The sequence below is a fragment of the Colletotrichum navitas genome, assembly GCF_030913465.1.
Source record: "Colletotrichum navitas strain CBS 125086 chromosome Unknown LY79scaffold_1, whole genome shotgun sequence".
Lineage (NCBI taxonomy): Eukaryota > Fungi > Ascomycota > Sordariomycetes > Glomerellales > Glomerellaceae > Colletotrichum > Colletotrichum navitas.
In genome coordinates, this window is record NW_026850547.1 from 1,881,020 (window position 1) to 1,906,614 (window position 25,595).

Here is a 25,595-nt window from a genome sequence, read left to right on the forward strand (position 1 = left end):
GTTGACGATGGCGGGGCAAATGTGATGCGAGAGAAGAATGAAAGGATTTGGTAGAAGAGCAGAGCAGGTTCAACAACCAGCAACTTTTGTAAAAATTACAAACAGGTAGCAGAGATAAGAAGAATCCAGGTCGCCTTTTTTCAGAATGCTGCTAATTAACGTGAGTGGTCCCCCTCTCTCTCAAAAACACTCTCTATCTCTTCGCGAACCCGGAGATGCACAAATGGTTGACAGCCTTCGGCAGCCTGAGGAAAAACAAAACCGGCAGAGTGTGATTGCAAATCAGCCCCCCACCAGTGGACTTTTGCAGGGGAAACGCCGCTGGCAAAGGCGAAAGTTGGGCAATCCACAGGGCAAGCAAGCGCTGCGAAATCGGCAGGTGGCGGATTGGCAAAGAAAAAAAGCGGGCGAGGAAAGATTCCGCCTCCCCCTTCCACCCCACGGGCGGCATCGGCCTCGGACCCCTGAGAAGCGCTGAGAGAAAATACAGGGGGCATTCTTTACAGGAACAAATAAGGCGTGCAGCTGCTGGCCGGCGGTCCACAGGGAGGGTGGCCGCGCGCCTCTCCGACAAGCCTGGGGGGCGGTCCAATGACGTCGCTAGGATACCCAATAGACGTACCGTTTACCAACCTTGAGGTCATCCGCGCGATGGAGAGCTGTAGAAGCTCCAGCCAGCTTCAAGTTATTGTTCCCTTCTGTTTCCTGGAAAGCTATAATACTCCATCTCAGCAAACTCGTCGCTCAGAAGCAGAATATTACCGGAAACTGGATTTCAGTAGCTCCCTTGAACACTTCAATGGACGTATGGGCAATCCTCCCAACCCGCGCGCATATTGAAAGCCGCTGACAAGCTCCCCTTTACACTACACAACAGGCGATATCGACCTTCAGCTTCGGCAACTTGGGCTGGCTCGCGACACAGGCTATCCCGCTCATCATCTGGCCGAGGTTTATTACCAACCTTCTCCGTCCCGAAGACTACCAGGCCGCAGGCTGTGAGCTCTTTCTCGCCATCTTCGCGAGGACAAGTGAACTGACGTCCACCCCGCCAGCTCTTGAGGACTACTTTGCCCGCTCCCTAGGATTCGCCCTCCTCACCCTCGGCCTCCTCGTCGTAACCCTCTCTGGCGCGGTCCCCCTCGTATCCGAGGACCAAAGTCAGTCTCATCCCCCACTTCTCTCCTCCCCTTCCCCGTCCGCCTCCTCGCCTGTCTGTCTGTCTCGATAGACTCTCTCCGCATCGTACTTACACCTCGCAGCCCCGCCAGGGACCGTCTCGCCATACGCCAACGCCGCCCTGTTCATCTCCTCCATCCACCACGCCTCCGCCGCCTTCTACTGCTACAGCAGGTATCTGCGGACGGACCAGACGGGCTTCGTTCTAGGCTGCCTCGGCAGCACTCTCTTCGCCGTCTTCGGCCTCTGGTGTCTCATGTTCGCCGGCGATAAGTCGCGCCGCAGCAAGAAGCACGGCTACGACAAGGACACGAGCTCGTTTCCATTCAAGAACGCAGGGTCGTATCGCGCCAAGAAGAAGGGTATGTAAGTGTTTGCGGTTCACTTTTCGTCGGCCAAGTGGATGTCGCTATCTCAGAGGGCTTCGGCCTACAACGTGCGTCATGGGATTCGGCAGCGCCTCCGGTCCAGCCCTTTCAAGAGATGGCGGCAATGTTAAAGTAATGTACAAAAGTTCTTACTTCTTGTCAAAGTCATCCCCACGCAGTATGAAGTAAGGAGTAGGCAGCCAATATCAAAGTGTTTTAGGGGCGGCTGTACCGCCGCTGCTCGTCAATTATAGTCAACGATGAAACATTCTCCTGTTAATACAATACGCCATGCGCCGTATGCCCCATGTGCCTCTCGCCAAACTTTCCCTGACGCTCCCTGCGGCAGAATGTGCAGACAATGGAGTTTGTCGGCTCCACACCGATTGCCTTGTTATTTATACCCTTGGTGCTTGGGACTATCCTTCTCCGGAGAGTTCTGAAAGACGCTCCATCTCATGGTAGGCTCTGCTAGGAGGACTACAGACTCGTCGTCTCTTCCACGCATATGACATAGACTGTTTGATCCTTAGAGGCGCCGGGGTCGCTGTCTAAACCATGGTCCCTTCAGCTGTCGAAGTGCTCGCCGATGTGGACCTGAACAGACCTGCGCGTGAGTTCTGATCAGGTAGTAGTAGGAATATTCTTGGCCACAGCAGATGCAGGGAACTTTCGGTTCGCCCATGCCCAGCGGTTCCCCCACGAATCGTCCGAGGTCGCCGTTCCCGTCTTGGTTCCCTTCTTGGTTCCCCGAGCAGCCCTCAATTGCAGAAGACCGACTCTAACTAGCTGCCGCAACTTCCGTCGAGCCAGTCCCGTTGGCCAGAATCTCTTTAGCGCTAGAATCTTGCTGGGAGCCTGCGCCATCGCCATTTGTTGCAGCTGCATTGCCTTCTTGGCTTTCGAGCACGCCTGACAGCTGAACGTCCGCTGCGCCTGACAGCACTGCCTGTCTGCGTTCATGCCAGTCGACCTCGCTCTTTACAACCTGGGAAAAGAGCACTTCCTTTTCGCGCCAAAGGTCCTTGTACTGTTTCTCCCAGTACTTCACTTCTTCCGCGAGCTTCGCTGATTCATCCTGGGCCCATTTGACTTGGAATCTGCAAAGTTTGTAAAGCTTCTCGAGAGGTATCTTGAGCTCCTCGGGAGTGAAGCCTTGCTCTTCGGTCAGAGGCGTGAACAGGTCGGCTGAGAGCTCATCGTCATCCGCACCATCGTCCATGGCGTCGTCATGGCCGGCGGCGTGTGATTGGGGGGTCTTGATGATGATCTTCAGCTTGCCCTTGCCCGTAGGGCCGGCCTGCATCGACTTGGGAACTGGGTCAGAGGGGCGCAGAGCCTCTGTCTCGTGAACGGTCCGCATGTGCTTTGCTAACGCATCGGATCTAGTAAACGAGCGGTCGCATTCTGTATTGGTTAGCCACCATTTTCAGGGCGACCGGATATCGGCATTGCAAACCTGGCAAGTAGCAGTAGAAGGGCTTCTCCCTAGTATGGCTACGCATATGGGCTTTGAGCGCGTAACCACTGGCATGGCCCATGCTCTTTCGGTTGCACCCAATCCATTCGCACGTGTACTTCTTTTGTCGGCTCTCAATGTGATCGCTGTGAATGTGGTCTACCAACTTATCCATGTTGCCAAAGTCACCCGCGTCGCAGCCCTCCCAGGCACAAGCCGTGACCTGCTCCTGGAAGTCCTCCTCGTCTAGTTTGGCATTTATGGGAGAACTGGGAATGTCACCAGAGGTGTCCGATGATACGTCCGACATGCCATCCAACGGGTCTGGCTCGGGTACAGCTTCGGGCTCGGGTTCGGCGGCGACCGCGGGAGAAGTCGTCGAAGTCGCTCCCAGCTTCTGTCGCTTCGAAGGGCGGAGGAGCGACTCGTCCTCGTAGTCGTGGACCTCGCCATCAGAGGCATCGCTGTTGTCCATGGAGGACAGCGGCGATTCGGGTGGTGTCGAGTCTCCACGAGCCATTTTGCGCTGTGCTGGGGATGGAATGCTTTTCGAAGGATGCAGTAATTATCGTCAATGGTTTGCTACTAAAAGGCGTGGAACCGATCGTCTCCAGGTACAGTGAATTAGAAGGTGAGATTGATGTAAGATAGATAATTTCCAGTGAAGGGAAGAGTAGAGGATGGATTAAATGGCGGATTCCAGTTGAGTGCAGGCCAATCGCCGGAGGAATCACGTCGGGCCTTGCTCCTGACAACTTTAATGATGTTTGCGCCTGGGCTCGATCCAGTGTCGCGACGAAGGCCGTGTGGTTCACGGGAGCTCTGTAGGGTGGGTCCAGTCGACGAGCCAACTTCACTAGGAGTCCGTGACCAGCTGGTCCCGTCTGGGGGCTGATGACTACAGCTGGCAGGTCTGCCCTTGTGGCGTGCTTGGAATCCACCCGGGTTCCTCCCCTGCGGGTACCTATGACTCGAGGGGTCTTCGAAAGTTGAAATCGTCTTGTTTATTCCCCCGCCCCCACTATCACCACAACACCTGGACAGACACTCATTTTGCGCACTTGCAGCCACCTTTTCCCGAGCATTCTACTTCTCTTTACCTTTACCCATCATCATACTCATAATGGCGTCTTCGCGCAAGGTGTTCTCTCTTGAGGGAAAGGGTCTCAAGCTCGATACTGCCGCCGACCTGGAACCCCACATCGCCGAGCTGATCTCGACCGATGTCGAGGAGGTCAAGTTCCTGGGAAACACCTTGGGCGTTGGCGCTTGCAAGCGTCTGGGTGAGGTTTTGGCCACCAAGAATAACCTTCAGGTACGCTGCTGACGGCTTCGACACTCACGTACAACTGCTAACGAAACTGGCCAGTCTGCTGACCTCTCCGATATCTTCACCGGCCGACTCCTCAGCGAAATCCCCGAGGCCCTGACCTCCCTCCTTACTTCGATCCTCAACCTCCCCAAGCTCACGACGATCAATCTGAATGACAACGCTTTCGGCATCAACACCCAGGCTCCCGTCGTCGCCTTCCTAGCTGCTCACGTCCCTCTCCAGCACCTGTACCTGAACAACAACGGTCTCGGTCCCCACGCTGGTATCCTGGTTGCGAATGCGCTGTCTGAACTGCACGCGAAGAAGGAGGAGGCAAGGAAGGAAGGCAGGGAGGTGCCACACCTTGAGACTGTTATCTGCGGTCGCAACCGTCTGGAGAATGGCAGTATGCAGGCCTGGGCCAGGGCCTTCAGCCTCCACAACAAGATTAAGGAGATTAAGATGGTTCAGAACGGAATTCGCCAGGAAGGTATCAGCCATCTCATTAGTGAGGGTTTAAACCATGCGACCGAGCTGCGCATCCTCGATCTCCAGGATAACACCTTTACCGCCTCGGGTGCCAAGGCTGTTGCCAGCGTTCTTCCGACCTGGACACACCTCCAGGAGTTGGGTCTTAACGATGCCTTCCTCACTGCTAAGGGTACTGCTCTCGTCGCCAAGGCTCTTGCAAAGGGTAAGCAGGACAAGCTCGAGGTCCTTCGTCTGGCTTTCAACGATATCACCCCCAAGGCCCTGTCCAGCATTGCCAGCGCCGTTTCCAGCTCTCTGCCTGCCCTGATGAAGGTTGAGCTCAACGGCAACAAGTTTGAGGAGGAGGACCCCTCTGTCATCGCCATCCGCGAGGAGCTGGAGGAGCGCAAGGAGAAGACCGGCGGCGAAATTGTCGATGAAGACGCATGGGGCCTCGACAGCCTCAGCGATCTCGAGGGCGAGGACTCTGATGATGAGGAAGAGGAAGAATCCGAGGAGGAAGAGGAGCCGGAGCCCACGGAGAGAGCCGAGATCCTCGACAAAGAGGCCCAGGAGGCCCAGGAGGAGCCTACTGTTCAGCTCAAGGACAAGGAGGTGGACGATTTGGCCAAGAAGCTGGGCAAGACGGAGATCTAGAGTTGGACAGAACATTTCTGTTGGTTTACAGGTTTAGAAGATGGAACGCAAGAGGAATGCCCACCCCCCATTTGCAGGAGTGAGGAGACAGACACGATACCCCCCAAAATTACACTTCATCCCACAAAATTGCGATGACTGCCGGAATAAATCGAGCACGGTCATGCTGAGACTTTTTTTTTTTTTGGTTCTCGGTAAGGACGATCACCAGCTTCCATTCGCATAGAGGCTTGTACTGTACAAGTCGTATGTTGGGGGCACAGCTAGTTGCTTGTCCGCAAACCTACGCAGGCCGTCATTCCACAATCACACCACCCACAAAGCTGGCGTCCACGAGGCAGCCGAGGCGTCAGAACAGCAGAACGGGAAATCGCGTTAGGAGAGGGACATTTTATAGTTGTATAAGAGACGGCAAGATTATCGCGCTCTGCTGGTTTCACAAGAACGAAGAGTCAACGAAACTCGATCAAATCAAATCAAATATCTGCACATTACCGAATCTTCTCACCTTGCTGGGGATGCAATAATGGGACAATACCTCTTCGAGACAACAGACCCGGTCGTCGAACTTGTCTGGAACATCGCCATCGCTTGCTTCGTCTTCCGCATGGCGCTGTCGTACTTCTTCCTTGCCTTCACAACGAGCGTGCTGTTCTTGTGGGCTATCTACAAATATCAGCAGCAGCAGCAGCACGGCCTCACAGCAACGCAGACTGAACTCGTGCTCGTTTCGCTGCAGACCGTCGTCAGCGCAGTCTCCGCCCGCCATGCTGTAGTGGCACACGGCCTGCCGCGCGTGCCGTGGTTCCGGCTCGCCGTTGGCGGACTGGCGGCGGCATTCCTGGCCGGCGCGGAGGCATTTCTCTGGCTCGCGCTGTACGGAGAAGGCTATGGGGGTCATGTCTGGGAGGTGGGTGGGAGTTGGTGGATAGCGGTACTGGGTGGGTTAGGGGTATTTGCTGCGATGCCTGCCGCTTTGATGGCAGTCGAAAGGGATGGGGGGACGCCAGCGACCCAGAAGTAGCGGCGAGCTGATGAAAAGGGAGGAGTTTGAAGGCGAGGGAGAGTTGGCCATGTCAGGGAGTCCCGGACCCGAATACCACTATCGTCAGCGGTCATGTTAACGGTGCTATTATGGACGCCCTTATGTGCAAGTCTTGAATCGGCCACACAAGGAGTTCCCAGCGATGGGGACAGCAGTCAACCCGCCATCCCTCTGTACCGTCCGTCTTTCCTGTTGGCTTACAAGCATTGTTTCGTTCAAGGGCATCGCCGAGGGCGTGTGACAAAACTATCGAAAAGGGACTTGCGTTTGTCGAGGCAATGTTGACGACGCATTTGCTGAAACTACATGCTAGCGAGACATTGTTCTCAAGAGTGACGTACTGTACCTACTGTAGGTACAGATGGAGGACCCAACCATGGGTCCGCGTGTAAGTGTGTTAGTGAGGCTGGACTTGGAATGTGGCCCTGCGGCTCACTGTTGCAGAAGCCTTTCTAACTACATAGGTACCTTACATGTGGCTCAAACCCACCCATTGATGCCGGGACAGGCAGATGTCTTCAGACCATTTTCAAACAGTGAACTCGCTCTCAGTCTGGGTCGCGACTGTGAAGAGAAAGTGGACAAAGCTTGGAAACGCTCGACTAGACTGCCATAGGCGTTGCTGCACAGGCGCCAACCCGCCCCCTACTAATAGCTGCCATCCCAGCGGACCCGCTACACCGGTGTGGCAGGGTTCATTCTTCAGCGTGTCGCAGTGCGGCGCCGGGGGATCCGCCTGGCCGTCCCAACTGCGAACCTGCGGAAATCCAGCACACACCCCCTCCCGTTTGACGACATTCCAATGTGCTGCGTGGGCTCCGACCAGCTCGGTGCATTATGTTGTATGCAAGTAAGGGAAAGCCCATATGTAAATAATGCTCTTGTGGACGGTCTTGTGTCTGTTGGTTCAATCTGGACCTGAAGCCTGGTGCCATGGGTTAGGGCATTCCTTCCCCCCTCCAGTTGGTCCCCTGGGCATCATGGACTTCCATGCTGAAGAACAGGACGGCCGAAACCGAGCGAGTGTGTGGTGCTTTTGATGAGCCGGTTTTCACCGATTTGCCACTACGAGTGATGCTCAATTCAGAACGACCCAGACCGAAAAGAAGTCTATTCTTCCAAGTCTCATGTTCTCTTCGTCTAAGGGAACATGCTTCGGATGTCTCAGGAACTGGTGATTCAGGTCACCGTGGTGGCCCCAATTCCTCCATGTGGCGGCCAACCTCCAGAGCACAACTCCGATATCTAAGGGGCCGGCGAGCGAGGCAGACCAAAACACCTCAATCGATGTTCGCCTTACCACCATCCATTGGGGATCTGGGGGCTGATTAACTGTGCCCCCTGCTCTAAGCATTCCTCACCCCATGATGCGTCACGGCTTGCTCCCCTAACCTCCTCAAATCAACCTCCTCACATCAACCCCCTCGATATCTTGGAAGAGACAGGAGATTCAAAAAGGAATAAGAGGCCCTTTTCCTTCCCCCAAAATGCTCGTCATCGCATCTCCCTTTCACCCTTCCCCTGTCGATCGTCACCAGCCCTCGCCAGCCGCTAGTTTGCAGTCATGATTGGATCAACCATCCTCTTACATCTTCTCCTCGCCTCCGTCGCGGGCGCAGTGCCTGCGAACCAGCGCCGCTCGGCACGACCAAGCTGCAAAAATGCAGGCACCGGCACCATCGTTCAGTCCACGCAGGTCACCGCACCAACATCACAGGCGGCCTCAGCCTCCAGCCCGTCGGCTTCCTCGGCCCCGGCCCCGGCCCCGGCCCCGGCTTCCGGTCCGGGTCCCATCGTCGTAACCCCCTTTCTTCCTCTGCGTTCCTTCACCACAGGACCGGCGCCGCCTACCGGCTCACCGCCCGTGGTTTCCTCCGTTGTGCCCCCGGGTCCGTCCAGCGTGTCCCCCGGTCCGTCCAGCATGTCCCCCGGTCCGTCCAGCGTGTCCCCGGGTCCGTCCAGCGTGTCCCCCGGTCCGTCCAGCGTGTCCCCCGGTCCGTCCAGCATGTCCCCCGGTCCGTCCAGCGTGTCCCCGGGTCCGTCCAGCGTGTCCCCCGGTCCGTCCAGCGTGTCCCCCGGTCCGTCCAGCGTGTCCCCGGCCCAGACATTGAGCTCTGGTGTCGTGTCTCCGCCTGCGACCAACCCGGGACCACCTTCATCGGGGTACAGAAATGTGCTGTACTTTACAAATTGGTAAGCTGAGCTGTCCAAGGACTAACAAGGGCTTTGGTTAACAGAGCCAGGGGCGTCTACGGAGCCAACTATCAACCAGCGGATATTCCCGCCGATAAGGTGACGCATCTGCTCTACTCTTTTGCCGACATCGCCGCGGACGGAGAGGTGTAAGTCAATCGTGCCAGACAGACTGGCCAACGCCCGGAACTAACAAACCGTAGAATCTCGTCCGACAGCTGGTCAGACACTGGGCGGCAGTACCCGGGCGACTCGAACCAGGCCGGAAACGCCTACGGTTGCGTCAAGCAGTTGTACGCCCTCAAGAAGCAGAACCGCAAGCTCAAACTCGTCCTCTCCATCGGCGGCTGGAGCTGGTCGTACAAATTCGTCCCCGTTGCCGCGACCGAGGCCGGCCGCCAGCGCTTCGCGACCTCGGCCATCAAGCTTATGGACGACTGGGGGTTTGACGGGTAAGTCTCCCCTCTCGCCAAGACACCGAGGTTCTCGGGGGTCCAGAAGCTAACCAGCGACGCAGGCTCGACATCGACTGGGAATACCCCGCCAACGCCCAGGAGGCAGCCGACTTCGTCGCCCTCCTCAAGACCTGCCGCGAGGAGCTCGACAAGCACGCTGCGCAGTACGCCCCCGGCTACCACTTCGCCCTGACCGTCGCGTGCCCGGCCGGCCCGACGCACTACCAGAACATGGACCTCCGCGGCATGGACCCTTACGTCGATGCGTGGCACCTCATGGCCTACGACTACGCCGGGTCCTGGGACACGACGACGGGCCACCAGGCCAACCTCTTCAATGACCCTTCCAACCCGACGGCCACCAAGTACAGCACCCAGGCCGCGCTAGCGTACTACCTCGGCCAAGGCATCCGCCCCAGCAAGATCGTCCTGGGCCTGCCGCTCTACGGCCGCTCATTCCTCAACACGGACGGCATCGGCAAGCCGTATCAGGGGATAGGTCAGGGGTCCGTCGAGCAGGGCGTGTGGAACTACAAGGTCCTCCCACGCGCCGGCGCCGTCGAGGTGTTTGACCAGACAGCGGGCGCGCTGTACAGCTACGACGCGAGTTCGCGTGAGCTGGTGACGTACGACAACGTCCAGAGCGCAAACGTGAAGGCGGACTATCTCCTCAGCAAGGGGCTCGGAGGCGCCGTGTTCTGGGAAGCGTCCGGGGACCGCACGGGCGAGGGGAGCCTCGTGGGTGTGCTGGCGAGCAGGATGGGCACGCTGGACCCAGCGCAGAACCTGTTGAGCTATCCCAACAGCCAGTATGCTAACATCAAGAACAATCTTGCATAATGGGAATTGGTTTTTCTCTTGTTCGTCTCCCCCCCCCCTCTCTGCTTCTTGGCTTGGGGGTTTTTTTTTTTTTTTGTCTTGCGGCATCAGAGGCGTTGGATGTTTTGGAGGCTCTTTATTTAACAGATGCTTGGTGAGCTTGTCTAAGGATCATCAGCCATGCCCACGCGTATTCATTGAGCGAGCGAGATAGGAGATGATAGAGCTCTGGCTTTAGGGAAAGAATACGTTACTTTGGATTTCCCTAATTGCCGCGTTTACTGTTTACTGCGGAGTCGCATGGTTGATTACGCCAATCGTTACAGTACTAACATCACTCACTGCGATGTAAGTGTAACAATGAACTTGCCCTAAGAAGGTGGATCGACCAGCTTTACAGCATCGTCACTTGAGTCCTCGTGCGACAGACTGAGTCACCGCAAGTCGGTGTGGTAAAGAGTTGCCGGAAGCTTCGAATGCACCGATACTGGTTTGCCGTATCATCTGCTCTTGCCTTGGATGTGCTCGTGCCTCGTCGACGAGGTTGATGGACTTCGTCGAGAAGCATTCGACCAGTCTGAGCGGTTCCGGTTTAATTAGATATTCGAATCATATTCTTACCAAGACCTTGTAATACCGGTGGTGTCCCAAGGCTTACCTTGAAGCAACCGGACATTTTAGAAAATACTCATCATGAGTTAGGTATTCTTGCTCAGTCAACGTCCTGCTTGTACGCCATACGTTAGAGGCACTTTTGATGTGCAGCCCTGTAAGTAAACCCCACAGTCCAAGCGAATCGGTGACACACATTGGAATCACGATCCCTTTTTATCATCAGACGAGATGCTCTATTTTGGAACTGACGATATACCGGGCTCTTGCTCAGGGGAAGCGATGGATTGACTGACTACGATTGGCGTCATCCCGTGACTATAGGATCAAGCCAAGCCAAGCCCCGACAATTCGGTGGATCGCTTCGGCAGGAGCCGAACACCTTTCAAGCTTACTGCTGACTGGATGGGTTCTTTTTGGGGGGGGGGCTCATGAGCGCTCACTGGTTGCTAGTTGGTCTAGCCTCGTTGTAGGCTCGAATTTTACGAGCCTTGCAGGGCAGAAGTTAAACAGATTTATTAACCACATGCCATCAGTCGGCCTCTCCCCGACAACGCCGTTCACTGGTAGGGGTACAAAGAGAGATTGGGAGAAGCACCCACTCAGCGCGGGGCAGGGGAGAGGAGAGGCGCCGACGGTGGCCGACACAAGGGCGGTGATCCTCGAGAGATTTCTGGCAGGCTGCCGACATAATGACGGGATGATGATAAGCCGCTGCACTTGCTTTGGCAAGCAACTGCAGATGGGTCTGGTTCGAAGCCGGCCTTTTTCCTGGTCGACGTGTCGTGGGAAGAGGCGTGAGTCATCCGGTGAGATTGAGAACCCACGCATGAGACGGTAATGGCAACCCGCACACCCCTGTTCAACGCGGGCCAACGGGGTTGGCCCTACGACGCTAGTGAGTACCGACCAGACCGGCAGAGGAGCTGGTCGTCTCTGTTCAGGCTACCGCGTACGATGGTTGGACGCTGAGCGTCAGGTTGAGGTATGGCACGCATTGCTTCGGCATTGATGGTCGGTTTGACGTCGAATAGGTAACTCTCTACCTTGGACAGATAGATTCATACTGGCAGCCCGGACGGTATACATCGAGTGGGGCGAGCCTTTCTGGACTACCTATGTAGGTAAGACAGCAATAGTATCCGTACGGATACAGTACTAAGATATCTACCTACCTAGTCACCTGGGTAAATACCTGTCTTTGGTGGGCAGGCTCACTCTTAGCCACCCCACTTGCGTCATCAGTTGGATGGATGTCCTCTATCCACCAATCTGTGAAGCAATGTATCTACAAGTAAAGCATCACCAGATGCACAAGCGGACGAGAATGAGACCAGTCTCGGCGAACCGCGCCATCGCCTAATGAATAGCCTCGCCATTTTCCTATGCGCCGGCTTGGCTCTGGCAATTGCTGCACATTCGGTTATTGGCTCAGACGTACCATGTGCGCAAGATGGGTATCTTCATCTTTGCATGTGCAATAGGTGCTGATGATAATGCCTATCGTGGTGGCCCAGCGCCACATACGATATATAAATATATAAATGTATAGAAAGGTGGCTGATGACGCGAGGGCCCTTATATCCGTTAACCCCGTCACAATTCTAGAAGTGGTCTATTTATCAGTTGTTCAAGGTTACATCCTAGCCAAGAAACTGCTAATTGAGGAACATAGTTTCTAGAGCCTCCCTTAGGCTCCTACTGCAATCCACACGGATAGAGGCATTTGCAAGGCAGTTCCTGGGAAGCCTCAACCGCGAGGGGGAGGGGCGTTATGTTATGCAAGTTTATCAATTACCTAGTCCAAGTCCAGGTGTCCCGCGTATTGCACCCCCAAGCTGTCAGCAGGCACCAGCCTAACGTATGTAAGCCCCTGTACCAGCAATTACCTACCATCGACAAGTCCTACGGGGATGCTTCTCAGAACTGTTAGAGGACCACGAAAAGAGAAGGATCACTAGTGGCGGGTCACCCCATACAACCCCCCTTGCCTAGGTACCTACCTACCTATGACCGATCGTCGCTAAGAGGGGTTCGCTCTTTCTTTCCATGATTTTATTGAATGTTCCGAGTAAGCTCACGACTTCACCTTTCCTCCTCCCTCCTCTTTGCCATCGTCCGCCACTTTTGCAAGTCGCGCGCAACTTGATCCGCTGCAGGCCTCTCACGGCGATATCTCGAGGGGAATATTGTCAATCCGCGACTGTGTCATCGTCCCGTCCATTTGTTTCGCGCGCTGGATCTACTTCCACACCCCGCCGAGCCAAAGCACCTTTCTCAGTGGTGAGTGGTGACTTTCCACCCCATGCGTTTGGTCCCTTCTCGTCGCCGACCAACGCAATCCTCCAATCATCCGTACCACCGAAAGCTGACACTGCCGCCGTCAAAGTGATCCCGACCTTACGAGACTGTTGTCTTCTGCTCTCGCCATCTTCTGCTCCGCGCGCGGGTTGCGATACTGCCATCCCGCACCTGCCACAAGCATCGTGCGGGAGGACACCGACGCTGCCTTCTGTTGCGCCCACACTCTTGTTTGGTTCCCCGGAGCCAACCGTCCCTTCACCTCCGCCCTGGCGTATCGCAGAACCTGGCCCGACCTCCATTCTCCAACCATCGTGGTACGCCGGCCGACCAACTTGATTCACCATTGCCGTGCTCGGTTCCAAGCTGTGCCGAACTTAGGCTCCCACTTCTGTCGCAATACTGCGGCCACATCTGTAGCTTATTGAGACGCAAAGCTATCCTTCATTCACCACATCCTGAGCAGCGAAGGGCGAGAAGTAGCTCGTATCCGAGGCGTGGTCAGTCAAATCGGACGTAGACAGGATAGGATTATCGAGCCTTGTATCGGGGGCTCGTCTTATAAGGACCACCTGCCACAGGGCCGATCCCATCTTTCAAGGCAGCGGAAGTACTTTCACGTGTGCTCCGCTGGACACACCTTCAACCCGTGAAACTCGTCACAGCTGCGGCCAACACGCATCTTGATTCCTTGGATTCTATTGTCGTCATGACTCCCACACCGCCGTCAACTACACCCTCTTCAGGATCGGGTCGCTCTCCTGAAGAGCAGTTCCGCGTCGTGAGAAAGAGGAACAGAGTCCCTCTCAGCTGTTACCCTTGTCGAACTAGGAAGTAAGCATAGAAGCGATTTCTGCCCCCACGCTTCAACTTGCTAACGTTCCTTACAGATTGTAAGACTTTTGCAAATTGCAACTCTCCCATAAGGTACTGACCGTCTTCTAGGAAGTGTGATAGGGGTCACCCATGCAGTAACTGTGTGAAACGTGAGGGCGGCGACGCGTCATCATGTTCTTACGCGACTCCTTCCGCTCGTAAAAAGACTCAAAGTCAAGGCGCTTCGAGCCCTGATGATATGCAGAACCGTATTGATCGCCTAGAAGGCCTAGTTTTGTCTCTAATGCACGGAGGTGCCAATATTGACCCCTCCGTTGCTACTGCCGCCGCCGCCGCCGCCGCAACAGGCACGTCGACCGGGAAATCGCATACCGACAGCACACCTTCATCGGCAAAGGTAGACCCCGACTACGAAGCACAAATGCGCGACGATGAGGACGACGACAGTGACCCAGATGGCGAATTAGCAACTTCTCTGGGCGTTCTGAAAGTCGACACAGAAAAGGGGAAGTCTATGTATGTCGGTCAAGAGCATTGGTATATGATATTGCAGGATATATCGGAGGTGAAGAATTACTTCAACAACCACAAAAAAGAGCTGGAGAAGAGTTATGAGAAGGTCATGATGTCAAAGCCGGCCAGCGCTAGAGATGGACCTACATTTCTCCTAGGTGCCACGCCCGCCAGCGAGGTTGAGCTGCGAGCAGAGCTGCCGTCCAAGTCGGCCATCCTGACCCTCTGCTCGAGATACTTTAACTCGATGGACAATGCGGTGAGCATCATTCACGCGCCGACGTTCCAGCAACAACTTCGTGCCCACTGGCAAGACCCCTCAAAAACCCCAGTCATGTGGCTGGGGCTTCTGTACTCGATCTTGTGCCTCGCCATGCTGAGCTATCATAAAGCCGGGGATGAACCGCCTGAGTGGAAGGGGAGATCGCTCGATTTGGCTTCCGAGTACCGGCTGCGGACCGTCCAGTGCTTGGTCACGGCTGATTATACCAAGCCAGTTGAGTATACAGTAGAGACCATGATGCTCTACGTTTTTGGGGAATACTCATCAAGATGGGATGCAGACTTGAGTATCTGGTTGATCGTCTCTCTGCTCATCAGAGTTGCTTTCCGGATGGGCTACCACCGCGATGCAAAGTGGTTCCCTACGATAACGCCTTTCCAAGCTGTAAGTCCACCAGAGCAACACGGTTCCCGAGCATCGTCTAATACTCTTTGACAGGAAATGAGACGGCGAACGTGGGCATTGGTAAGGATGGCCGATGTGTTCTTTTCACATCAAGTCGGCCTGCCGTCGATGATTTACGGCCACGATTGCGATACTCAGTTGCCGACCAATATCTTCGACGAGGAGTTTGGACCGGACACAAAAATCTTGCCTCCTTCGCGACCGAATACGGAGCCTACTCCGATAGCGTATATGATCGCAAAAGTAAGGCTGTCCACCGAGATGGGCGACATATTACAGGCAACGAACCGGGTGGGCAGACAAATACCGTATGACGAAATTCTGCGGTTTGATGCTCGCCTTCGAGAAATCAACGATGAGCTCCCGCCGCATCTCAAAGTGGCTCCCTTGGAGGGCTCACACGACCCTGTCACTCTGATCATCGCGAGGTTCAACATCAACGTCCTGTATAACAAGATCGTCTGCTTGCTGCACAAGAAATATGTTCCACGGGCTAGACAAAACCCGCGCTATGCCTACTCACGCAGGACTGCTGTCGAGGCTGCTTTGGAGACGTTGCGGCATTTGATCACTTTGGATCGGGAATCACAGCCAAATGGCAGACTTAGGTCTCTAAGGTGGTTTGTAAACTCGGTAGCGACTAAGGAATTTCTTCTCTCGGCCATGCTGGTCGCTCTCGACCTCCACTTCGATCGAGTTGCCGAGACAAGCAACGATCATAGATCGCCCGACACGGCTATGTTCTGGACGCCAGAGCAAAGGATGGAGATGATCAGGAGCCTCGAGCTTACCAAGGAAATCTGGGCAGGTCTCGCCGACGGGTCGATGGAGGCCTACAAGGCGGCAAAGATTCTGGAGATCATGCTATTGAAGATCAAGAGCCCGAACGTCATGGAGGCGACGTTCAAGGGCGAATCGTTCTCGACTTTCGACAGCAGCCCTAAGATGGAGAAGGAGCACAATGCCGCTATGACATTGGACATGCTCTCCGGAGGAATGACGCCCAACACGGCAGCTGCAATCGAGAGCAGCTTGCAGGCGCCGAACAACTTGGACGGCAGCATGAATTTCGGCGTGTCAATACCCATGGGAGGGGCAGACATGACACCCAACTTCCAAGGCGATTTTGGTTTGAATAATGCGGGGTCCCCGTTCTCAATGTTTACGAACCTTGAGGCCGGCGCAGATTTCCCCGCCAACTTCGACTGGGTAGGTTCCGAGTTCCGCCAATGACATGGCAGGTCTATGACATGGCAGGCTCGCTCGCTGATACTGCTCCTAGAACGTATTCGAAACGTACACCCAGAACGCCAACTGGGCCCCCGACGCTGGGTTCCAGCAGATCTATCCGGGTCAGTCGTCGCCGGAAACAGATGTCTCGGGGATGCTCTTTGGTGGCGCCAACAACAACATGGCTGGCTAGTTGACCGATTCAGGATGCGGAAAAATGGGCGTTCGAGGCAGGGAGTAGATAATGCGATGATGACTTCAATGATAGAACTGGGGAGGGCTGGGCGATCAGATGATTCAGCCGGATGAACAGTCGAAGCTGAGGAATATACTCCCCTCCACGCTAGCTACGGGTTCGGTAGGATAGACGAGTGACAAAACCTTGAGGTCATGTTGGAAATGATTCCGAAATAATACCCTACTCCTCTCTTGCACGTGCGACCTGCCCCTGGCCGTTGCGGCATGATATGTGACGATGCGATCTGAACTGGCATTAGGTTACGATGTCAACCGGCCCGAAGGTGATGACTGTTGCGGAGTCTCCGCAGTTCCAGTCACATTGGATGAACAGCGGCCACATTAGTTTGTTCGGCCGCAGAATGACACAGCTTGATAAGACGAAAGACTTGCCAAACTGGGTGAGGGGCACAACTGTCCGCCCGAAGTGGCATTCGGCGCCCATGTCGGCTGTATGCAGTAGCATTCGGTCCGTACCTTCGGGCTCGTGGTCAGAAAGTCACTGCAAGGGGGGGTGCGCTTAGTGAAGATGCCGCCCTGCAGAACACAAAGAGTGAAAACTGTCGCTTTGAAGAAAGAATGCGGGGGAACGTCGCTTCGGTATGTAGTGGGGGCGAAAGGGGGGGCAAGAAGAAAAGGAACTGACCTCGTGTTCCTATCACTCGGCTTTGCTAAGCCACAATGCGGTCCCTGCGGTTCCGAGAAGGTCAGTAGGAGCACACATGCAAGACGCAGGCAGACGTTGTTGTATTCATGCGTGTGTGTGTGTGTGTGTGTCTTGTACCTCTCAACTCTCCTGGGTTTGTACAACTTCATGTTAGACCTTTTGGTTGAACTCAAAGAGACGATTAGCATGGGATTGCGCTGTTGCCCACTGCCTTGGACTTGGCAGAAACCCGAGCTCCCATCCCATGTCTCGGCAATTGCTTGAATAAAACTCTACGCACACATCTTCGGGAACAGGGCGGTGAGGAACTCTAGATGGGACCACCACCCCGCTGATAGGGCCGATGGTACTCCAGTTGATACAACGCCCTCTGACAGGACGCGGCGGCCCCATCCACACGGAAGAAAAAAGCAAAGGGAAGGAGAAAACCGAGGAGACCATGAAGTGGGGGTCCGCGGGACTTGTCCACAGGACTTGCCCTGTGGACAAGTCATGGGAAAAGAGCAGACTTGCTTAGGAAGGAGAATCCTTGAACCTCGCCTCACCTACCGTATGTAATATTAAACCTCGACCTGCGTCGCGCTTCCCCGGCATCTATACTAACTAGTTCCTTGCGGGGACTTGATCAAACGGCAACCTGGTCTTCGTCAAAACCCAATCGACTGCATCCTCTCGGGGGACCCCAATTCTACCTCACCTCACCTACTTTTTTAAGCTTCGCTGGCTGATTACCACTCTGACGGCCTTGACCCCTTCGACTCGGACAAACACCCGAACGCATCAAAATCACGCCTCCAGGTAGACTGCCTCGCTCTACAGCTGCTTCGGAGGTCTCCCTGCTAGGACAGACAAGAGGCAGAGCGGGAATCTGAGACGGAGCGCCTGAGAGTGACAGGACCGACGGCTTAATTGGGAAAATATCAACTGGACCCCTCACAACTCTATATCAGAGTTCCTTTTTACGTTTGCGCTTGTATTCTGGTTCGCGTCTAAACCCGTTATAGCAGACGGCGCCAAGGCGACGACGAACAGCAGTATATAACGGTGCCCCCTGACTTACGAAGTTTTTACGATTTCATCACGAATTCGGCTTGTTTTCATACACGCTCTTTGCTAGTGTTTGTTTGGTTGTTTGTTGTTTTCCCTTTTTTTTTTTGTTTCGTTTGGTTCTTCAGTCACTCCATTTTTATTCTCTTCGGTAACTCTCTAAGACAAGGCAACGACTGTCAAGACGTTCCGAGAAACGATGAAGGTTTTGACGGGCTGGTCGTCTCTCCTGGCGGCCACCGCCCTCTACCAGGGTGTGTCTGTCTCGGCCCTGAGCCCGGAAGAGTGGCGGTCCCAGACTATCTACCAGGTCATGACAGACCGGTTCGCGCGCTCGGATGGGTCAACGACAGCGCAGTGCAACATGGCGGACCAGGCATACTGCGGCGGCACGTGGAGGGGCATCACCCAGCGGCTCGACTATATCCAAGGTCTCGGTGCGACGGCTATCTGGATCTCACCCATTGTCAAAAATATAGAGTGTAAATCCGATGACGGGTAAGCTGTTTCCTTTTCTCTTTCTTTTCTCAGCTGCTGTGAGTTGCCCGCGTTGAGTCGAGAAAGGGTATGTGTGTGCGGGGGAGGGATGCATCTCATCCCAAATACGGGAGAGGCGTAAGAGTTGCGAGGATTGCGAGAGGCTCATGGGACGCCCGTTGGGTAGACTGTCGAAGAAGCCGAGAACCACGACTAACAGGGAATTAGCGATTCGTACCACGGCTACTGGGCTCAGGATATCTGGTCGCTCAACAACCACTTCGGTACCCCCGAGGACCTCATCGCCCTTGCCGACGCCGTGCATGCCCGCGGTATGTACCTCATGGCCGACGTCGTCACGAACCACATGGCCTGGCACGGGCGCAGCGATACGGTCGACTTCTCCACCTTCCGCCCCTTCTCCAACGCTTCAGATTACCACCTGCCCCCTTGCGCCATCAACTATGACATCCAGGAGACGGTCGAGAAGTGCTGGCAAGGTAGTGATGCTGTCTCCCTCCCAGACCTACGTACTGAGGACCCGCGTGTGCGGCAGGTCTTCAATGTGTGGATTAAGCGTGTGGTGCGCGAGTTCAAGTTTGACGGTATCCGCCTCGACAGCGCCAAACACGTCGAGATGTCCTTCTGGCCGGAATTTGAGGCCTCGGCCGGGGTGTTTGCCATGGGTGAGGTCTTACATGGTGACCCAGTGTACGTCATCCCGTATCAGGACGTCATGAGTGGCCTCTTGAACTACCCCGCCTACTTTTGGATTATCCAGGCCTTCGGGTCGACAATGGGAAGCATATGGAATCTTTCCGACGGCATTAAGAAGATGGCTCTGTCCGCCCGCGACTTGACTCTCTACGGCAACTTTCTCGAGAATCACGACCAGCCTCGCTTCCTGCACCATACCAGTGACCGCGTCCTGCTCAAGAATGCGCTGACCTTCACCCTGCTCATGGACGGCATCCCCATCATCTACCAGGGCCTGGAGCAGGGTCTCGCAGGCGCCGGCGGCACGCCGTTGAATCGTGAAGCCCTGTGGTTGACGGGCTACGACACGCAGTCGGAGCTGTACCGGTGGGTGTCTAAGTTTGTGGCGCTGCGCTCTACGATGGCGGCGCTTGACGGCGGCTACCTCTCCTACAAAGCTCAGCCGTTTGATACCCAGCAACACACCATCGCAATGCGCAAGGGTTTCGATGACAGCCAAATCGTGAGCGTCTACTCCAACGTCGGGAGCAACAACACCTTCAGCGTGTCGCTCGGCACGGCGCACACGGGGTTCCGGCCATGCAAGTTGGTCCTCGAGGTCGTCAAATGCCGTCTCTACGTGACGGACGGTGACGGCGTGCTCACGGCTCGGAGCGAGAGCGGGGAGCCGCTCGTGTTTGTCCCCGCGGAGAGGGTTATGGGGACGGGCATCTGCGCTGGTGGCATAGGCAAGCCTCCTCCTCCCTCTCCCCCCTCCGCTCGTCGCAAGCCTTCTCCCACGACGAGCGCTGCTGCCCAATATTCCACAACCCGCCTCGCCTTTGAGTCTACCGGTTATAACTTAGATTCTATAGGACTTTACAATAACATCACTTCATCACCTTGCCTATTACCCCAGCCGTGATGTCTCGATAACTGGAGAACAGCAAACCAGTAATCGACGAATCAATAACTCACTCACCCAACATACAACCAGCAACAGCAATAACGAGCAACGACATCAACAACAAACAGCAATTACACCATTGATCCATCTGCCTTTACTTACATTCAACAGCTTAATCTCCGCCGTGAAGCTTGGGATAGCTTCGGGTGGCGTATTCACTAGCACTGTCCGCAGATGCGGCTCCCTAACACACTGACACTGTATCATTAGTCATTAGTCATTAGTTCGACCCGCTCACTTAGTGGGTTTCTTAGTAATTACTTCATACTTCACCTTCGCAGACCCTGAGGTTCATCACGATCTCCTAAGTAGTGTGTATTCATCGCGCGTGTTTGTTTCAATCTTTCGTCTTTGCTTCAGCAAGCAATGTAGTAGTAGTATTGTGGGAAGGCGACTGGGTGAAAGCTCCAGGAGGGGGGGGTTCTCTTTTTCTTGGTTTACAGGGTAAGTATCTCGCGATTTCCAGGCTCAAGAGGCATCATAAAGCCTTATCTGGGCCGTGCATACATCTTATCTTTGTCATTATAAATTGTACTGGAAACGTGTAGGGTAGAAGGGACCTCTGCGGTGCAGTGATCTAAAGAGAAACACCAACAACCTACAAGGCAACACAAGATGCTTCCTCGATCAGTCAAGAACCTGCCTCGATCGGAGCATCGAGTCTACCGATCGAGGGTCACACGGTCTCCCGATCGTCTTGTGTTATTACGTCCGATCAGCTCACGGAAGAAAGGTTCATGGTCCAATCCGGCCAAAAGGTAGGTCTAGAAAAGGAAAAAGTTCGTTGATCTCCTATCTATGCGATCCGGCTCCCTTATATAGGTTTTCCCTCGATTGGGACGAAAGCCTCTCCCTGTACACCTCCATACCTCAGATCCGCCCGGAATCAATCTCCTGATCGCCCCGCCCTATTCCAGTACATAGAAATCACTTATATATGGAAGCTACACTTGTAGCATTGACGCACTGGGCATTTGCCGTCCCCCCCGTGATGAAATACAAATTATTGTTTTGAATTCGATGTACCCTACCCCGAGCATGCTACCTAATGATATCTACAAGAAAAGGAAGAAGATGGGACACGAAGGCCAGCCTCGTACCTATGGCATGTTGAAAGCGGCCTTGGCCCTCGACCAGTATTCAACGCGGTCCTCGGTGCCCGAGGTGCCGATGCACTCCATGTAGAGCGTAAAACCCTTGACAGTGCCGGCAGCGAGCCCGTCACGGACATCCTGGTCGCACTGAGTCGCCAAGAACCAGGGTCCCGAGCCCCAGGAGTAGTCGTCGGGGAGGACGAGGTCGAGAACGGCATTCTTCTGGTCGTCGGACAGGCTCGCACCGTCTGTAGTACCGGCGGCGATCTCGGCGGCCTTGTCCTTGAGCTCGGGGATGGAGAGGGCGTACATCAGGTTGTACTTGGGCATCTGGAGGTTGCGCGTGCCCTGGCCGGGACGGCCAGGGGCGGGGAAGTGGTTGCGGTTGTACCGGAAATCACCAGTCTCGAAGGCCATGAGACTGAGGACGCCGGCAATCTCGCCAGGGCGGTAGATGCCGTACTTTTGGAGCGCTGCCGGAAGGTACTTGGCTGCGCGGTCCGCGGTGGCGCACTCGTCGGGGAAGTCCGTTGCGCCGTTGCATGACACCGACTTGGGTGCGACGGCGGCAATGATGGCCGTCGCGTTGTTCTCGCGAGCAGTGATGATTGGCGAGGCGAGAGCCAGGCTGGCGAGGAGGGAAATGGGAAGGAAGCCGTGGAGGAGCATTTTGTTTTGACTTGGTATGATTCTATCGGACGATTGATGCGGTGTGTCCGTAAGAGGATTACAGGTGCTGTGTTGTGGAAGACGAGGATATGCTTGGGTGACGTTACTGATCGTGAGCCGTGATAGGAAACGAAACGAATGGCTTTTGTATAAGAGACGCAAACAAGGTGGGGAACAAAAGCCAAGTCGGGTGTAGCTGGTGGGGTGCAAACGATCGTGGGTGACTTCAAGTGAGTGACACAGTCAGACAAAGGCGAACTGACAAGGGAGTAGGCAAGGAGGAGGAGGTGGAGGAGGAGGTGGTGGAGGAAGAGGAGGAGGAGCCTTTTTCTGGATCAGAGGATGACGAGAGAACTGCGGAATACCGCCCCCCTGGAGCACAGCATCCTTTGACGGCTCACTATGGCGAGATGGTAGGGTAGGAAGGCCTGGTCATGCGCGTGTAGGTTCTTTAGTCGGACGCAGGAGCCAGCGCCTTGATGCCTGCCCCTTTGACCGTGTGGCGATCCGCCGGGTGATTTGCAGCCTTTACTACCCACATGGACCGCCCCTGCTCTGCCGAACGGTCGAGCAGGGTAAAGTTTTCTGGTAGAAATGTTGCCATCGTAAAACTGAGACCTATTTGGAAAGGATATGAGAAGGGGGGCCAGAAGCGACGGGTGCATCATTGGCCACAGATCATCAGTGAGGCCTCTGCGAGGTGGCCGTGGTGAAACGAAACAGGGGCCAAGCCTCTCTGTCCGTCTGTCAAAAAAATGCAGATGCATACCAGTGATTGGCTATGGGCTGCGGCTGGCGGTATGGGGCCTCGATGTTAACCCCGGGCTCGCGGAGAGGGGCCTTTTGAGCTTGTGCCGTCGGTGCCGGAAGGGAGGCTGAGTGCTTGACAGAGGCTGGTTGGCTACGAAAATACATGGCTCAACGGGGCGTTTGGCCCTCTCATTATTGTAAGCCCGCATAGGCGCGAGAGCACGTTGCCGTCCTCGACGACAACACGCAAACGCAGTCGTAAACATTGTGCCGCATTTTCGTATCTCATTTTGGGCGTGATCGTCCTGCCATCTTGTCTTTACTCCAGAGTCAGGGGCAATCCTGGGAACCAATGATGAGTGGCTTGGCCGTTGCAGATAGACGGCCGTAGAGATCATAATCCGTCTTGATTCATGCGCCTCGGCACCCCCAGCCTCTATACTGGGGGCCGGGAGTCGATGCACGTAGCTACACGACCTTAAAATGAATGGGGCCACAAAGGAACAATGTTAATTTAGGGAGCATGACAAAGACCCAACGGAGTTGCCGTCCGCATCCAGAAGGACAAATGTACGGATAAATAGAACGAGAAAACGGACAGAAAAGGAAACCAAGCAGCAAGGGGGTTGGCTTGCTTACTGGAAACATAGTGCTAAGTGAGATGTCGAGCAAAAGACTCGAGTTCTATGAACCCCCCCCCCCAACCTGAGCCTTATTCCAAGCCCCTTCCGCGGGTCCGCAACCACGCAACGGTGCACGCTAATCTGACTAAGCACCATCGGGTCCATTCAATCCCAATCCGCCAATGAGCGTGGCCCTTGGCCAACGGTCGTCTGCGCCCACCTGCCTACTCTACCAAGGTATTGGTTCCTGAGCCGCTAGGAGCTCCGACACGACAAGCCATTCAACCTTTGCTATCGCAACAATTTCTCGACTCGACCGCACCCATCGAGTTCATCACTGAATCCGCATTTGCCAACCCCACGCACTATACGCATAGCTTCCTTCCGGTAACATGGGCGAAAACCAGCCTACCGCCGCCACCACAGCGTCGCAGCCGGCGCCGACGATGCAGATGTACAGAGAGGAGCAGGCTCGTTTGAGGCAAATGCTGGATAAGAGAGCTGTCATCGCCAAGAAGCTTGCCAACATCGAGGCCGACATTGAACAGAAGGAGACTGCATACCTCGAGAGCACTCCGAACGGGAACATCATCGCCGGGTTCGACAACTACATCAAGGGCACGGGCGCAGCCGCCCACCGCCGCAAGGCTGGCGCCACAGAACAGAACCGCGTCTTCTCGCGATCGTCCATCTCGTATCGTCCTGGCAGTGTGCGTTGCTTCGTCCTTTCCTCTTGTGACTTGCTCAAGCTGACCTTCCTCGCAGGAAGCCACGACGCCCGGCTCGACTCCCGCATCCCACGCGCCCACTCCCTTGTCTACTTCCTTCAAGGACGGCTCCGGCTCCAACCACGCCACGCCAACGTCAGCGACAGCTTCCAAGTCAGGAAAGAAGAACAAGAAGCAGAACGAGGACGACAGCGACCACGACTCCCAGGCCCCGAACAAGAAACGCATCAACTTTGGAGCCGGGCGCAAGTGAATTGGCCCGCGCACATCATTAGTCAAAATTTACGGGTTCGTGTCGGCAGCCTACCAAGGCATTTTTTTCATTAACGATTTTACGACCACTTCGGGGAGATCATACACTAGATATCTTCGAGATCCAACCACGGCGATCTTGAATTATGTTTACCACGATGAAGTCTAGGATTCCTGTCAACTTCTAGGAGTGGCATTCTATGGTCACAAGAGGAATTTTCCCCCCCTTCCCATGACTCGGAGAATGTCACATGGTTATGGAGGGGGCTACAAACCAGCAACCGATGGCGTAGCAAAAAAAAAAGAAGAAGAAAAACAGAAAAGAAAAGAAAACATAACACGACGGCGAAGGCTGGAGGAGTTGAGGAGTTCCGGAAAATAATGATACCCACTGGAGAATTAGACAAAGTTCTCCTTCCCAATTCGATGAGCCGGCAACACGGTCTCCCTTCTTGGCTTATCTTTTTGGAACCAATGTCAAACCTCAATGAAGAAGGTATACAACGCGAGATGGCCAGAAATGGGCATGTGGCCGACGTTGCGGGCACTTCTGCAGCGGAACGTCCTTAAAATACCTAGCGGAGACGAACTTTTGCGTTTTCTGGCCTATCATACCATAACGGTGAGAGAGCAGGCGTCGGTTGACCGGTCTCTGGCGCGCTTGGAGATGGGCCACCCAAAGCTGGCCGCGCTGTAGGAGTTCTTTTCTCTCAGCCAATCAGAGCTGTAAGAGACAAGAGAATTCCTCCGAGGTGACTCGGCAAGATGCTGAACAAAAGTACAATGAGAGCGACTTGAGTAACGACTATGAAGAACTCGTGGTAGGATAGGCCCCAGGATTGATCCCCGCCATAACTCCTTCCAAGCTCCTTCAGACTAAACAATTCCATGGATATTCATTCGTGCGAGTAATGCGAAAGGCGCTCGTCACATCCATCTCGATTCGGCAAGCCCCTTGCATGATGCAGCATTCGCTCCCCTCTGTTGCTGTTGAAGAAGCTTCTTCCCAAGGTGCTTGGCGCCGGGTATCTAATTCCCTTACCACCAATAGGCATGCTTCACCCATTGGTGTCGGTACCTGCGGGGATGAAATACAGTGAGGGGGCCTGAGCCTGTCCAACGCTTAGGCATGAAGTGAGAACCTTGTTGTCCCCGGACGTCGCCTCGCACAGCCGTCGCTAAACCTATTCGTAGCTAGTGCGGGGCTCTTCAACCGAGCTGCAAGCCAGATGGATGGACGATCCCGTGT

The 25,595-nt window shown here is 54.9% G+C and overlaps 11 protein-coding genes across 11 annotated transcripts; 8 read left to right on the forward strand and 3 right to left on the reverse strand.

The window, feature by feature from the left end:
- Positions 1-523: 523 nt before the first annotated feature.
- LY79DRAFT_699035 (uncharacterized protein) lies at positions 524-1,810 on the forward strand. The gene is made up of 4 exons (XM_060564883.1): positions 524-805; positions 878-998; positions 1,056-1,160; positions 1,263-1,810. The coding sequence occupies exons 1-4, from the start codon at positions 800-802 to the stop codon at positions 1,547-1,549; spliced, it is 519 nt and encodes a 172-aa protein (XP_060421029.1). The 5' UTR covers positions 524-799; the 3' UTR covers positions 1,550-1,810.
- A 518-nt stretch (positions 1,811-2,328) lies between these two features.
- Positions 2,329-3,526, reverse strand: LY79DRAFT_664799 (uncharacterized protein; the record flags this gene model as incomplete). Its single annotated transcript, XM_060562965.1, has 2 exons — positions 2,329-2,954; positions 3,007-3,526. 2 exons carry the CDS (start codon positions 3,524-3,526, stop codon positions 2,329-2,331), a joined length of 1,146 nt encoding a protein of 381 aa, XP_060421030.1.
- Positions 3,527-4,129: 603 nt separating this feature from the next.
- Positions 4,130-5,446, forward strand: LY79DRAFT_503412 (ran GTPase activating protein 1; the record flags this gene model as incomplete). The annotated part of the gene is made up of 2 exons (XM_060553394.1): positions 4,130-4,321; positions 4,376-5,446. 2 exons carry the CDS (start codon positions 4,130-4,132, stop codon positions 5,444-5,446), a joined length of 1,263 nt encoding a protein of 420 aa, XP_060421031.1.
- Positions 5,447-5,972: 526 nt separating this feature from the next.
- On the forward strand, positions 5,973-7,107 carry LY79DRAFT_574824 (uncharacterized protein; the record flags this gene model as incomplete). The annotated part of the gene is made up of 3 exons (XM_060559637.1): positions 5,973-6,356; positions 6,847-6,879; positions 7,000-7,107. 3 exons carry the CDS (start codon positions 5,973-5,975, stop codon positions 7,105-7,107), a joined length of 525 nt encoding a protein of 174 aa, XP_060421032.1.
- A 1,389-nt stretch (positions 7,108-8,496) lies between these two features.
- On the forward strand, positions 8,497-9,979 carry LY79DRAFT_504173 (family 18 glycosyl hydrolase; the record flags this gene model as incomplete). Its single annotated transcript, XM_060553488.1, has 4 exons — positions 8,497-8,684; positions 8,735-8,833; positions 8,888-9,136; positions 9,202-9,979. The coding sequence occupies 4 exons, from the start codon at positions 8,497-8,499 to the stop codon at positions 9,977-9,979; spliced, it is 1,314 nt and encodes a 437-aa protein (XP_060421033.1).
- Positions 9,980-13,580: 3,601 nt separating this feature from the next.
- LY79DRAFT_504148 (fungal-specific transcription factor domain-containing protein) lies at positions 13,581-16,332 on the forward strand (the record flags this gene model as incomplete). The annotated part of the gene is made up of 4 exons (XM_060553484.1): positions 13,581-13,705; positions 13,817-14,888; positions 14,943-16,118; positions 16,192-16,332. The coding sequence occupies 4 exons, from the start codon at positions 13,581-13,583 to the stop codon at positions 16,330-16,332; spliced, it is 2,514 nt and encodes an 837-aa protein (XP_060421034.1).
- Positions 16,333-17,059: 727 nt separating this feature from the next.
- Positions 17,060-17,764, reverse strand: LY79DRAFT_533930 (uncharacterized protein). Its single transcript, XM_060556393.1, has 2 exons — positions 17,661-17,764; positions 17,060-17,593 (listed from the first exon to the last, which is right to left on the reverse strand). The coding sequence occupies exon 2, from the start codon at positions 17,482-17,484 to the stop codon at positions 17,194-17,196; it is 291 nt and encodes a 96-aa protein (XP_060421035.1). The 5' UTR covers positions 17,485-17,593; positions 17,661-17,764; the 3' UTR covers positions 17,060-17,193.
- A 525-nt stretch (positions 17,765-18,289) lies between these two features.
- Positions 18,290-20,188, forward strand: LY79DRAFT_504190 (alpha amylase; the record flags this gene model as incomplete). Its single annotated transcript, XM_060553489.1, has 2 exons — positions 18,290-18,588; positions 18,796-20,188. 2 exons carry the CDS (start codon positions 18,290-18,292, stop codon positions 20,186-20,188), a joined length of 1,692 nt encoding a protein of 563 aa, XP_060421036.1.
- A 1,142-nt stretch (positions 20,189-21,330) lies between these two features.
- LY79DRAFT_574828 (uncharacterized protein) lies at positions 21,331-21,993 on the reverse strand (the record flags this gene model as incomplete). The annotated part of the gene is made up of 1 exon (XM_060559638.1): positions 21,331-21,993. One exon carries the CDS (start codon positions 21,991-21,993, stop codon positions 21,331-21,333), a length of 663 nt encoding a protein of 220 aa, XP_060421037.1.
- A 1,582-nt stretch (positions 21,994-23,575) lies between these two features.
- LY79DRAFT_23282 (histone acetyltransferase subunit NuA4) lies at positions 23,576-24,590 on the forward strand. The gene is made up of 2 exons (XM_060551688.1): positions 23,576-24,076; positions 24,132-24,590. The coding sequence occupies exons 1-2, from the start codon at positions 23,759-23,761 to the stop codon at positions 24,345-24,347; spliced, it is 534 nt and encodes a 177-aa protein (XP_060421038.1). The 5' UTR covers positions 23,576-23,758; the 3' UTR covers positions 24,348-24,590.
- A 540-nt stretch (positions 24,591-25,130) lies between these two features.
- Positions 25,131-25,565, forward strand: LY79DRAFT_23569 (uncharacterized protein). Its single transcript, XM_060551700.1, has 2 exons — positions 25,131-25,480; positions 25,541-25,565. The coding sequence occupies exon 1, from the start codon at positions 25,258-25,260 to the stop codon at positions 25,444-25,446; it is 189 nt and encodes a 62-aa protein (XP_060421039.1). The 5' UTR covers positions 25,131-25,257; the 3' UTR covers positions 25,447-25,480; positions 25,541-25,565.
- The last annotated feature ends 30 nt before the right edge of the window (positions 25,566-25,595 follow it).

Excerpts from the sequence above, each read along its gene's own strand:
- LY79DRAFT_699035 (XM_060564883.1), top strand. Across the intron at positions 999-1,055 it reads AGACTACCAGGCCGCAGGCT|CTCTTGAGGACTACTTTGCC; the intron begins GTGAGCTCTTTC and ends CCACCCCGCCAG. Across the intron at positions 1,161-1,262 it reads CCTCGTATCCGAGGACCAAA|CCCCGCCAGGGACCGTCTCG; the intron begins GTCAGTCTCATC and ends TACACCTCGCAG.
- LY79DRAFT_533930 (XM_060556393.1), bottom strand. The coding sequence starts at position 17,484 with ATGGTCTCCTCGGTTTTCTCCTTCCCTTTGCTTTTTTCTTCCGTGTGG.
- LY79DRAFT_23569 (XM_060551700.1), top strand. The coding sequence starts at position 25,258 with ATGCGAAAGGCGCTCGTCACATCCATCTCGATTCGGCAAGCCCCTTGC.
- LY79DRAFT_23282 (XM_060551688.1), top strand. The coding sequence starts at position 23,759 with ATGGGCGAAAACCAGCCTACCGCCGCCACCACAGCGTCGCAGCCGGCG. Across the intron at positions 24,077-24,131 it reads TCTCGTATCGTCCTGGCAGT|GAAGCCACGACGCCCGGCTC; the intron begins GTGCGTTGCTTC and ends CCTTCCTCGCAG.